The following is a 13,051-nucleotide window of genomic DNA, read 5'->3' on the forward strand; positions in this document are numbered from 1 at the left end:
ACCACCCTAACCTGCCCTATACCACCTTAACCTGACCTATACCAATCTAAACTAACCTTTATCGCCCCAAACTGCCCTATATCGCATCAACCTGCCCTATATCACCCCAACCTTGTCTATATCAACCCAACCTGCCCTATACCACCCTAACCTGCCCTATAACCCCATATCCTGCCCTATACCTCCCTAACCTGCCCTATACCACCTCAAACTGCCCTATATCATCCTAACTTGTCCTATACTACCCCATCCTGCCCTACACCACCCCAACCTTACCTATATCACCCCAACCTTACCTATATCACCCAAAACTGCCCTATATCACCTCAACCTTCCCTATACCACCTCAACCTGCCCTATATCACTCCAACCTGCCCTATATCACCCCAACCTGCCCTATACCTCACAAACCTGCCCTATACCACCCCATCTTGCTCTATATCCCCACAACCTGCCCTATAATACTCTAACCTGCCCTATTCCACCCTAACCTGCCCTGTTCCACCCTAACCTGCCCTATTCCCCCTAACCTGCCCTATACCTCCCTAACTTGCCAGATACCACCCCAATCTGCCCTACACCACCCCAACCTGACCTATACCACCCCAAACTGCTCTTTATCACCCTAACTTACCCTATACCACCCCAACCTGCCCTACACCACCCTAACCTGCCCTACACCACCCCAACCTGCCCTACATCACCCCAACCTGCCCTATATAACCCCAACCTGCCCTATATTACCCCAACCTGCCTTATACAACCCCAACTTGCCCTATATCACCCAAACCTGACCTATAAAACTCCAACCTGCCCAATATCACCCCAACCTGCCCTATACCACCCCAACCTGCCCTTTACCTCCCCAACCTGCCCTTTACCTCCCCAACCTACACTATACCTCCCTAACCTGCCCTATACCACCCCAAACTACCCTATATCACCCTAACTTACCCTATACCACCCCAACCTGCCCTACGCCACCCCAACCTGCCCTATATCACCCCAATCTGCCCTATATCACCCCAACCTGCCCTATATCACCCCAACCTGCCCTATATCACCCCAACCTGCCCTATACCACCCCAACCTGCCCTATACCACCCAAACCTGCCCTACACCACCCCAAACTGCCCTATACCACCCAACCTGCCCAATATCACCCCAACCTGCCCTGTACCACCCAACCTGCTCTATATCACCCCAACCTGCCCTTTACCACCCCGACCTGCCCTATACTATCCCAAACTGCCCTATATTACCCCTACCTTTTCTATACCACCCCAACCTGCCCTATACCACCCCAACCTGCCCTATATCACCCCAAACTGCCCTATACCACCCAAACTGCCCTATATCACCCCAAACGGTCCTATACCACCCAACCTGCCCCAAATCACCCTAAACTGCCCTATACCGCCCAAACTGCCCTATATCAACCCCGAACTGTCCTATGCCACCCCAGCCTGCCCTTTATCACCCCAACCTGCCCTGCCTGTACCACCCCAAACTCCCCTATGCCACCCCAACCTGCCCTATGCCACCCCAACCTGTCCCATACCACCCCAAACTGCCCTATACCACCCCAAACTGCCCTATATTACCCCAACCTGCCCTATACCACCCCAACCTACCCTATACACTCTAACCTGCCCTGTACCCCTATCCTGTCCTACACCTCCCTAACCTCCCCTATGCTACCCCAACCTGCCCTATACCACCCCAACCTGCCCTATACCACCTCAACCTACCCTATACCACCCCAACCTACCCTTTATCACCCCAACCTGCCCTATATCACCCCAACCTGCCCTATATCCCCCAAACTGCCCTATATCCCCCCAAACTGCCCTATACCACCCAACCTGCCCTATATTACCCCAACCTGCCCTGTACCACCCCAACCTGCCCTATATCACCCCAACTGCCTTTACCACCCCAACCTGACCTATACCACCCCAAGCATAACTATATCACCCTAACCTACCCTATACCACCCCAACCTACCCTATATCACCACAACCTAACCTATACCTCACTAACGTGACCTATATCTCCCAAAACTGCCCTATTCCACCCCAACCTGCCCTATACCACCCCTGCCTTCCCTATACCACCCCAGCCTTCCCTATACCACCCCAACCTGCCCTATACCACCCCAACCTGCCCTATACACTCTAACCTGCCCTGTACCCCTATCCTGCCCTACACCTCCCTAACCTCCCCTATACCACCCCAAACTGCCCTATATCACCCTAACTTACCCTATACCACCCCAACCTGCCCTAAGCCACCCCAACCTGCCCTATCTCACCCCAACCTGCCCTATACCACCCCAAATTGTCCTATACCTTCCCAACCTACCCTATACCACCCCAATTTGCCCTATATTACCCCAACCTGCCCTATATCACTCCAACCTGCCCTATTTCACCCCAACTTGCCCTATACCACCCCAAACTGACCTATATCACCCCAAACTGTCCTATACCACCCCAACCTGCCCTATATCACCCCAACCTGCCCTGTGCCACCGCAAACTGCCCTATACCACTCCAACATGCCTTATATCACCCCAACCTGCCCTATACCACCCAACCTGCCCTATATCACCCCAACCTGCCCAATATCAGCCCAATCTGCCCTATACCACCCCAATCTGCCCTATATCTCCCCAACCGCCTTTACCACCCCAACCTGCTCTATATCACCCCAACCTGCCCTGCACCTTGCAAACTGCCCTATACCACTCCAACATGCTTTATATCACCCCAACCTGCCCTATACCACCCAACCTGCCCTATATCACCCCAGTCTACCATATACCACCCCAACCTATCTTATACCACCCTAACCTGCCCTATACCACCCTATACTACCCTAACCTTCCACTACAGCTCCCTTAACTGCCACTATACCACCCTAACCTGCCCTATACCACCCTAGCCTGCCCTATACCCTTATCCTGCCCTATACCTCCCAAACCTTCCCTATACCACCCCAAACTGCCCTATATCACCCTAACTTACTGTATACCTCCCCAATCTGACCTATACCACCCCAAACTGCCCTATACCTCCCCAACCTGCCCCGTACCACCCCCAATTTGCCCTATACTACCCCAACCTGCCCTATACCACCCCAATCTGCCCGATACCACCCCAACGTGCCCTATACCACACAAAGCTGCCCTATACCTCCTCAACCTGCCCTATACCACCCCAATCTGCCCTATATCACCCCAACATGCCCTATACTGGGGTGGTATAGGGCAGTTTATATCAACCTGCCCTATAGTGTAGAAGTGACCCCTTACATTGGTGGTCAGTGCAGAAGTGACCCCTTACATTGGTGGTTGGTGTAGAAGTGTCCCCTTACATTGGTGGTTGGTGTAGAAGTGTCCCCTTACATTGGTGGTTGGTGTAGAAGTGCCCCCTTACATTGGTGGTCAGTGTAGAAGTGTCCCCTTACATTGGTGGTCAGTGTAGAAGTGACCCCTTACATTGGTGGTCAGTGTAGAAGTGACCTCTTACATTGGTGGTCAGTGTAGAAGTGTCCCCTTACATTGGTGGTCAGTGTAGAAGTGACCCCTTACATTGGTGGTCAGTGCAGAGGTGACCCCTTACATTGCTGGTCAGTGTAGAAGTGTCTCCTTACATTGGTGGTTAGTGTAGAGGTGACCCCGTACATTGGTGGTTAGTGTAGAGGTGACCCCTTACATTGGTGGACTGTGTAGAGGTGACCCCTTATATTGGTGGTTAGTGTAGAAGTGCCCCCTTAGATTGGTGGTCAGTGTAGAAGTGCCCCCTTACATTGGTGGTCAGTGTAGAAGTGCCCCCTTACATTGGTGGTCAGTGTAGAAGTGACCCTGTACATTGGTGGTCAGTGTAGAAGTTACCCTGTACATTGGTGGTCAGTGTAGAAGTGACCCTGTACATTAGTCGTCAGTGTAGAATTGACCCTGTACATTGGTGTTCAGTGTAGAAGTGACCCCGTACATTGGTGGTCAGTGTAGAAGTGACCCCGTACATTGGTGGTCAGTGTAGAAGTGTCCTCTTACATTGATACTTAGTGTAGACATGACCCCTTACATTGGTGTTCAGTGTAGAAGTGACCCCTTACATCAGCGTAGAAGTGACCGCGTACATTGGTGGTCAGTGTAGAGGTGTCCCCGTACATTGGTGATCAGTGTAGAAGTGTCCCCTTACATTGTTGGTCAGTGTACAAGTGTCCCCTTACATTGGTGGTCGGTGCCACCCCAAACTGCCCTTTATTACCCCAACCTGCCCTATACCACCCCAAACTGCCCAATATCACCCCAACCTGCCCTATGCCATCCCAACCTGCCCTATTCCACCACAACATGCCCTAGGCCTCCCCAAACTGCCCTATACCACCCCAACCTGCCCTATACCACCCACCCTGCCCTATATCACCCCAAACTGCCCTATACCACCCCAACCTGCCCTATACCACCCAACCTGCCGTATATCACTCTAAACTGTACTATACCACCCCAACCTGCCCTGTATCACTCCAACCTGACCTATACCACCCCAACCATCCCTTTACCACCCCAACCATCCCTTTACCACCCCAACCATCCCTATACCACCCCAACCATCCCTATACCACCCCAACCATGCCCTATATCTCCCCAACCTGCCCTATATCACCCCAACCTGCCCTATACCACCCCAATTTGCCTTATATCACCCCCAACCTGCCCTATACTACCCCACCATGCCCTATAGCACCCCAACCTGCCCTATATCACTCCAACATGCCCTATATCACCTCAACCTGCCCAGTACCACCCCAAACTGACCTATATCACCCAAACTGTCCTATACCACCCCAACTTGCCCTATATCACCCCAACCTGCCCTGTACCACCGCAAACTGCCCAATATCACCCCAAACTAGACTATACCACCCAACCTGCCCTATATCACCCTAACCTGCCCAATATCACCCCAACCGCCTTTACCACCTCAACCTGATCTATACCACCCCAACCTGACCTATATCACCCCAACCTACCATATACCACCCCAACCTACCTTATGCCACCCTAACCTGCCCTATGCCACCCTAACCTGCCCTATACCACCCTATACTACCCTAACCTTCCACTACACCTCCCTTAACTGCCACTATACCACCCTAACCTGCCTATACCACCCTAGCCTGCCCTATACCCTTATCCTGCCCTATACCTCCCTAACCTGCCCTATACCACCTCAAACTGCCCTATACCACCCCAAACTGCCCTATATCACCCCAACCTGCCCTATATGACCATAACCTGCCCTATACCACCCCAATTTGCCCTATATCACCCCAACCTGCCCTATACCTCCCCAACCTGCCCTATACCACCCTAACCTGCCCTACACCACCCAACCTGCCCTTTCTCACCCCAACCTGCCCAATATCACCACAAACTGCCCTATACCACCCCATCCTGCCCTATACCACCCCAAACTGCCCTATATTACCCCAACCTGCCCTATATCACCACAACCTGCCCAATACCACCCCAACCTTACCTATACCACCCCAAACTGCCCTATATAACCCCAAACTGCCCTATATCACCCTAACTTACCCTATACCACCCCAACCTGCCTTACACCACCCCAACCTGCCCTATACCTCCCCAATTTGCCCTATAATACCACAACCTGCCCTATACTACCCCAACCTGCCCTATATCACTCCAACCTGCCCTATATCACTCCAACCTGCCCTATATCACCCCAACCTGCCCTATACCACCCCAAACTGACCTATATCACCCAAACTGTCATATACCACCCCAACCTGCCCTATATCACCCCAACCTGCCCTATACCACCGCAAACTGCCCTATACCACTCCAACATGACCTATATCACCCCAAACTGCACTATACCCCCCAACCTGCCCTATATCACCCCAACCTGCCCAATATCAGCCCAAACTGCCCTATACCACCCCAACCTGCCCTATATCACCCCCAATTGCCCTATATTACCCCAACCTGCCCTATATCACCCCAACCGCCTTTACCACCCCAACCTGACCTATACCACCCCAACCTACCTTATGCCACCCTAATAGGATTTACAAGCATTTTAACTTGGTTCACACTGGGGATTCCAGTAAGGCAGGGAGAGAGAGAAGGGGAGAGAAGACAGCACATTACATGGTAAGACCTACCCTTAAAATAAGCCCTACTGTGTCTTTTGTTGCCAAAATTAATATAAGACCCGGGCTTATTTTCAGGGAAACACGTTATTGAACCCTACGAACTAAGACTGGGATGCCATTAAAGATCATGTGTGTGTGTGTGTATAAAGGCAGGCGTCCCAATATTTTTGCTAATATAGTGTATTTGTGGCTGTGGATTGCAGTCCGATGTCCTGTGCATTTCAGTTCACCGGTCCAGGTGTGATACAGGTGCAAATTTTTTACTGAATTCGCACCTGAACCAGACCCAAAAATGCACAAGACCCTTTTCAAACCACACTGAAGCCACCACCGGACATGTGTGTACCGGCTCCATTGAAAGCTGGTCACACTCACATGTTATGCGAATTGGATACGGATAAAAACACATCCAATTGGCATATATGTGAACCCAGCCTTAGAGTATATACACTTACTCCCATGATTTACTCCATCCAGCCACTGTAACCACTTGGACTACTTCTCACACTTGTCCTCATTGCCCATCAGTTCAGAACAAGTTTCCTATGGGTTGCCTATGTCTGGAAGAAGGGATCTAGCTTAGATTCTTAAATCCAGCATTGTCACCACAGGAGCCACTATAACCCAGTGCCATCTTAATGGCATCATGGGCCCCTGGGAAAAGTAATGCATTGGGGCCCCAACAATGAAAATGAGCAAAAGGGATTGAAAAGGCTCTAAGGCAGGGGTAGGAAACCTTAGACAGATGGAGATCTACTTGAACATCACTGATGAAGTCAAAGATCACCGGGCACAGTGTCCTGTTGTTGGGGCAGGTTCACACCAGAACGTGGTGCCAGCGCATGCACTACTTTTTGTGCAGTCTGATGCGATTTGCAGGCAGGGCTGGATTTACATCTCAGGAGCCTATAGGCAGGGAATTCTGAAGCACCCCACCAAACAAAAATAAAAAGACAGTAAGCAGAGTTAAGGCGTGCTCTGCGCTCAGAATGCAGGGATAAGTAGTGCTCTGCGCTCAGAATGCTGGATTAAGGAGGGTGTTGCTCTCAGAATGCAGGGATCAGGAGTGTCTTATGCTCAGAATTTAATATAAAAAATATAAATACCTATATGATATTATGTCATATTATATCTATAAGTAGAACAATTCCGTTATGTTAAGATGACAGATCTGAGCATTTTGCAGGAAAGAATGTTTTTGATAAAAAACACACTCAGTAGGACTCCATATAACATGGGAGGTCTATAACTGATAATAGATTTTCAAACATGCATCTCAAAAATGCTTGGGGCAAACATAAATCTATACTAAAAAAAATAAAAATATAGATATACTGTAGATATAAATGAAAAAAGTGGGGCAGACTTGATGGAGCACTTGGTCTTTTTTTTCTGTCCTCACTCTTCTATGTGTCTGTGTGTCTAGATGTAATATTAAATGGGTAAAAACTAAGAATACATATTAATTGATTATTATTAATAATCAATTAATAATGAGTTAATGACTTATTAAATGTTGGTATAGTGATTGATGGGGTCATTACTGAAGCTGCTTTATTGCTCTCGCTGTTTGCAGAACTTTTTTTTTTTAACTAGTTTGACACCCCAACAACGAAACTGCTATTCTAAATCTATGATAGACATGGTTTGTAATTATTTTTTTATACTGATGAAAATATGGTGGAAAAAGGATATGGTGCAGGGATGCAAAGCTGGAGAATAATATGCCCAGTAATTTTAAACACATTAGGGGAGATTTAGGCTGGGGTCACATATATGCGAATTGGATGCACTTTACACCGCATCCAATTTGCATGAGTCGGTGTCCCACTGGTTTGAACAGAGTGATTGCTGGCAATAGGATGCAACTTGTCATGTGATTTGACCTGTCGCTCTAATGTGAACAGGGGCTGACTGTTGACTGACTCACTACCTCTTCTGAAAGTCTGTTCCAAGTCTTTCTAAGATTAGTGTAGAACTTTCTTTCATCTAGTTTGAGGTCATGTCCCCGTGTTCCTAAACTTGGCTTCATATTCAAAATCCTGCCCTCCTGAACCTTATTCACCCCCTTTATGAGTTTGAAGATTGTCATATCCATCCTTTCCCTTCTTTCCTCCAGACTGTAAGTGCCTGAAGCCTCTCCTGATATGTTTCATCCCTCTGACCTTTCACCATTTTGTTGTCCATCTCTGGATTCATTCTAGGGCAGGTTGGGTGATATGAGGCTGGTTGGGTGGTATAGGGAATGTTGGGGTGAAATAGGGCAGTTTGGGGTGGTATAGGGCAGTTTGGGGTGGTATAGGGCAGGTTGGGAGGTATAGGGCAGGTTGGGGAGGTATAGGGCAGGTTGTGGTGGTATAGGGCAGGTTGGGAGGTATAGGGCAGGTTGGGAGGTGTAGGGCAGGTTGGGGAGGTATAGGGCAGGTTGGGAGGTATAGTGCAGGTTGGGGAGGTATAGGGCAGTTTGCAGGAACTTACAGCATAGCTGCAGAGATGAAGACACTTGGGGCTGCTGTGTCTTTGCCTCTTCTCCTACTTCAGCCACGAGAGTGAATAAGTGTGTGGGAGGAGTAGAGGAGGCAGCCACACCCCCCAGCTCCGGCCCCCAACTGCAGCTGAAGGAGATATTGAAGATCCCCGAGGGTTAGCTTCACTGACTGGGGAGTCTTATAGGCAGCCTCCCTCGCACGGCTACATGTCCCACTCTCACCGCTCCGCTGCAGCTCTGCAAGTGCATACAATATGGTGCACTGTGTAGCGGCGTGTCACCTTTCTGGCAGGTGTCACCCAGTGCAGGCTGCACCCCACCTTGCCCCCCCATTGCGATGCCACTGCTTCTATTATCACTAGACATTAGCCAAGGAATTCCGAATACAACCAATACATCCACAGGAATCTTTATAAAGATGGAAATTGTTATTTCGTTACAAATCTCATATATAAAACATTTGTGTTTTGATGCCTTCTGTCACATTCTCCATAACATAAAAGAAATTAAAAATGGTGCCGGGATGGTGGGAGATTGGGAACCATTTATAATGGGGACAGCAAGTGTGTAAAATCGGGAGATACAAGACCCTGTCAGGGCAATTAATTCACCAGCATTAGACAAATATTGAAATGTCACTTTTGGGTGGACTGACCCTTTAAGATCTATACTATACAGTTGATATATACATTTTTCAGACTATTTTACTAGTTCTAATCTTGATACCCATGTGGACAATTACAACATTGATGCCAAATTTCAGTAAAACAAAAATTCAAATTTATTTCAAGTGAAAATAATCAGACAAGATACAAAATGATTTTCATATATACATGTGATCCAATTCCAATGCCTTTGGACTGTATGTCATGGTTGGTGCCACCTACGCTGGGCCACATGCCGAGTTGAGTGCCAACCAGTGTTAATTTTGGCAGCAAATTTCAGTTTAATTTTAATCTTTGTCTTTTGACTAAAATGCCATTTCAGTTTTAGTTGTATTTTAGCCATCTGAATTGTTTTAGTCAACTAAAATAGTGTTATTTTAGTAGACTAAATTACCACTGGTGCCAATGTCATCAGGTAAGCCTTCAAGTGCAGCTAGTCCTTGGGACAAAAGTGAACGGCCCAAAACCAGCCTTGTCTTAGCATCTGGCCAATCAGTAACCGTTGGGTCCGTACCATGGATACACCCCGACCTGAGATAAATGTTCCCCATATGCGCCACCCTGAGATAAATGCTGCCCGTAAGCACCACCCTGAGATAAATACTGCCCATAAGCACCACCCTGAGATAAATGCTGCCCGTAAGCACCACCTTGAGATAATTGCTGCCCATAAGCACCACCCTGAGATAAATGCTGCCCATAAGCACCACCTTGAGATAATTGCTGTCCATATATGTTTTGAGGTGACATGTAGCTCCTGGGTGAGGGATATATGGGGACATTAAATATTGCTGTATTGGGAGGGAAATCTGACAGGGAGTTCCTGGCTTCAGAGGGTCTAGGCTGGGGAGAAATTTGAGGTATCACATTGGGAGGGTAGACATCCCTCCGCTCCGCACAGGTGGAGCTTGAGTATGGGGAAGGCATGTAATTACGTAGAGAGAGTGCGAAGTTGGGGTAAAGCTGCAGAGGGTGTATGCTAGGAGGGGCCACCACATTAGGGGCCACACATGTTGTGTGTGATGCTGGAAGGTTCGATAAGATCTCTGGGAAAGTTGAGGCGGGATGTACACTAGGGGGCTGGATTCGTACTGAGGACTGAGCCTCTGCTTCTGCTCTGACCGCAGTATTTTCTATTGGAGGATGAGGGTTATGAAAAATGGAAGGTCTGTAGGGATGTCCATCCAGGATATAAGGAGCCAGGTCATGAGGGTAGGCTTCCTGGCGGGTGACCGCCGTGTTCTGCAGCTTCATGGCTGCGGAGGGAATCTGGCTCACATCCACTATCCAGTAGTTGCCTTTACCATTTGGCCTCAGGGGATCTTTCAGGATCTGCAAAAGAGGGAGAAGACATTAGAGGCGTAAACCAGCACAGCAGATTCACACAAATCTATTACAGGTCAGGGTAACAAAACCCTGTGACCTATTTACAATGATCAGAAAAGTCATTTCTCAGAATCTGCACCTATTTTTAAATAATGTTTTTTTTTTTTTACTTGGCTGCAGTATGTAGAGAGCCTTAAGAGCCCATCACCGCCATCACATCCTAGGAGCACAAAGTCCTTACCATTCTGAAGCAATCATTGGAGGAGAGGTTATGTCGAACAGAGTCCCTCCAGCCCTGATAATCCCCCTTGAAGAAAGGGAAGAGGTTGCTGATCTCATCTTCGATCTGCCAATAATAAAAAGTATAGTTGTAAGTGAATGAACATGACCGTAAACCAAGATAAATAATACCTCTTACATTATATAAGTATAACCAGGAGACCTGTACTGAGATACTTAGGAGGACATCACTGTAGACCTCCTATCCATTTGTGGTATAAGGCTTTCTAAATTAAGCATGTAGAAAGTGATATCAGGGTATAGACAGAATACTTTGTCCATGCTTGTATTGAATTGGGGAGGCAGCTAGCACTTTCTGAAGTCTGGTGTTGGGAGCCAAATGTATGTATGTATGGGAGAAAGGGACATCAATGTCCTGGGGGGATTTTTGGGTTGCCATTGAGATCCTAGCACAAAACTTGGAAGGAAAAGATGACCTGAAGGCAAAACTTTTTTTGGACATTGTGGATGGAGTGGAAATTTTTTTTTTGTGTCCCCATTGAGGAAATTTCTCTTTTCCCTTTCCTTCAAGTAAGATGAAACCCCCAAAGGGAGGCAAATCCCAAGTTAGACATTTGCCACAGGAACAATTGTCTTCATTGAAAGGCTTCCCCTGTTTTGTTGACAGCCCAATATTTTGGCTTTTCCAATCACTTTCATACTTTGGGGGGTCTCAGGGTAAATCTCCCCAGCTGGGACACAGACAGCAATAAAGACTAAAATAAAATGCAAAATCACCCCTCTCTATAAAATCATTCACTATTACAAAATGTATTTCCACAAAGCACGGGCTAAGCCCAATAAGAGCAATAATAATGAAGGCCTTAGCTGCACTGTCCTTACATATATTATTCACATATGTTCAATTTATTATATCAGTTGTATCAGATGTATTCTCAAAACACAATATGAAAAAAGCAAAAAAAAGGAAGAAAAAAATAAAGTAAAAATATTAAAAAAACACAAATTTGAAAAAAAAGCACACACAAATGAAATTACATGAACAAAAAATACAAACAATAAAATTTAAATAAACAATCCTTTTTTTCTGAACGTTTATGTGATTCTATTATTTTTTTCTTTATATTTTCTTTCCGTATTTTGGAAAAAAAAGTTGGTATAATTGAACAGCTGTGAATGATATACATAAGGACAACATAAGGCTTATTGCTCCAAACGAAAACAGCAAAAATCTGACCCACTTCAGCAAAAAAAAGAAAAAAAAAGTAATTCAGCCTGTAGTCATGAGAGTTTTATATTCTGCAACTATAACAGGCAGCCAGGGGCCTAAATTAAAAATAAAAAAATAACTAAAAAAATAAAATATTGACAATTCACCCAACTTCTTGAACTTCTATTTTTGATAAATATTGGTATAATTTTTTCAGCCTTCATAGGCCTAACAGAAATAAATAATAATAAAGAATATCCCTCTGACAAATCCTTTATCTGAGCTAGTCTCAGTGTCACCCCCTCCCTCTGCCCTTAGCTGCCCTAAAGCCCCAAGAAGGCCCATAATGGAAGGTTGGTTACCTCAGACACTGTGAGCTTCTTCTTGGGGGAAGCCTGGATGACCAGGGCGATCATGGCCAAGTAGGAGTAGGGTGGTTTGGCGTAGTGTTGATAATTCTTCTTCTTGCTCTTTTTGCTCTTTTTGCTCTTCTTACTCTTCTTGCTGAGCTGATCAGTGGTTTCTGGCTTTTTGGGGCCTCCGTTGGCCTCCCCAGGACAGCTCTCTACTTCGGCCAGGATCCTGTCTATGCTGTGTGGCTCAGGGACTTGGTTGTAGAGGGGGTCCCAGGAATGTTGTGGGCAATCCATGGCTTGTCAGGTGTGTTGTGTGTATGGGGGCAGCCAGGTATACATAGTGCTGGGATCCCCACCCTGGGCTTTATAATGTAAATGCACCTGTAACCATAAGAGGCGACACCTCCCTTACTGCAGAGGGCCCCTCACCATCCATTTGAATAAGTTTCTAGGAAGTTTCAGGGCTGAGATGTTGGGGGGCATTGTTATGTATATGTTGTGTTGACTATAAGCTGATGGAGCATATATCGTATGCTTATGAGGTGAATATTACGTTCATATACTAAGATTC

General features: G+C 47.0%; 1 protein-coding gene across 1 annotated transcript; it reads right to left on the reverse strand.

Annotated features, from left to right (window-relative positions):
* Positions 1-9,041: 9,041 nt before the first annotated feature.
* Positions 9,042-12,774, reverse strand: LOC141146111 (forkhead activin signal transducer 3-like). Its single transcript, XM_073632865.1, has 4 exons — positions 12,487-12,774; positions 10,916-11,020; positions 10,059-10,680; positions 9,042-9,091 (listed from the first exon to the last, which is right to left on the reverse strand). The coding sequence occupies exons 1-4, from the start codon at positions 12,772-12,774 to the stop codon at positions 9,042-9,044; spliced, it is 1,065 nt and encodes a 354-aa protein (XP_073488966.1).
* Between the last annotated feature and the right edge of the window lie 277 nt (positions 12,775-13,051).

Source organism: Aquarana catesbeiana, linkage group LG05, assembly GCF_042186555.1.
Source record: "Aquarana catesbeiana isolate 2022-GZ linkage group LG05, ASM4218655v1, whole genome shotgun sequence".
Lineage (NCBI taxonomy): Eukaryota > Metazoa > Chordata > Amphibia > Anura > Ranidae > Aquarana > Aquarana catesbeiana.

What these genes read in the sequence shown, in the direction of transcription:
- LOC141146111 (XM_073632865.1), bottom strand. Translation starts at nt 12,774, where the DNA reads ATGGATTGCCCACAACATTCCTGGGACCCCCTCTACAACCAAGTCCCT. An exon ending in AGAAGCTCACAGTGTCTGAG is followed by an intron (nt 11,021 to 12,486) that starts GTAACCAACCTT and finishes TATTATTGGCAG; the next exon opens with ATCGAAGATGAGATCAGCAA. An exon ending in TGGACAGCAATTATCTCAAG is followed by an intron (nt 9,092 to 10,058) that starts GTGGTGCTTATG and finishes ATCTTTATAAAG; the next exon opens with ATTCCTGTGGATGTATTGGT.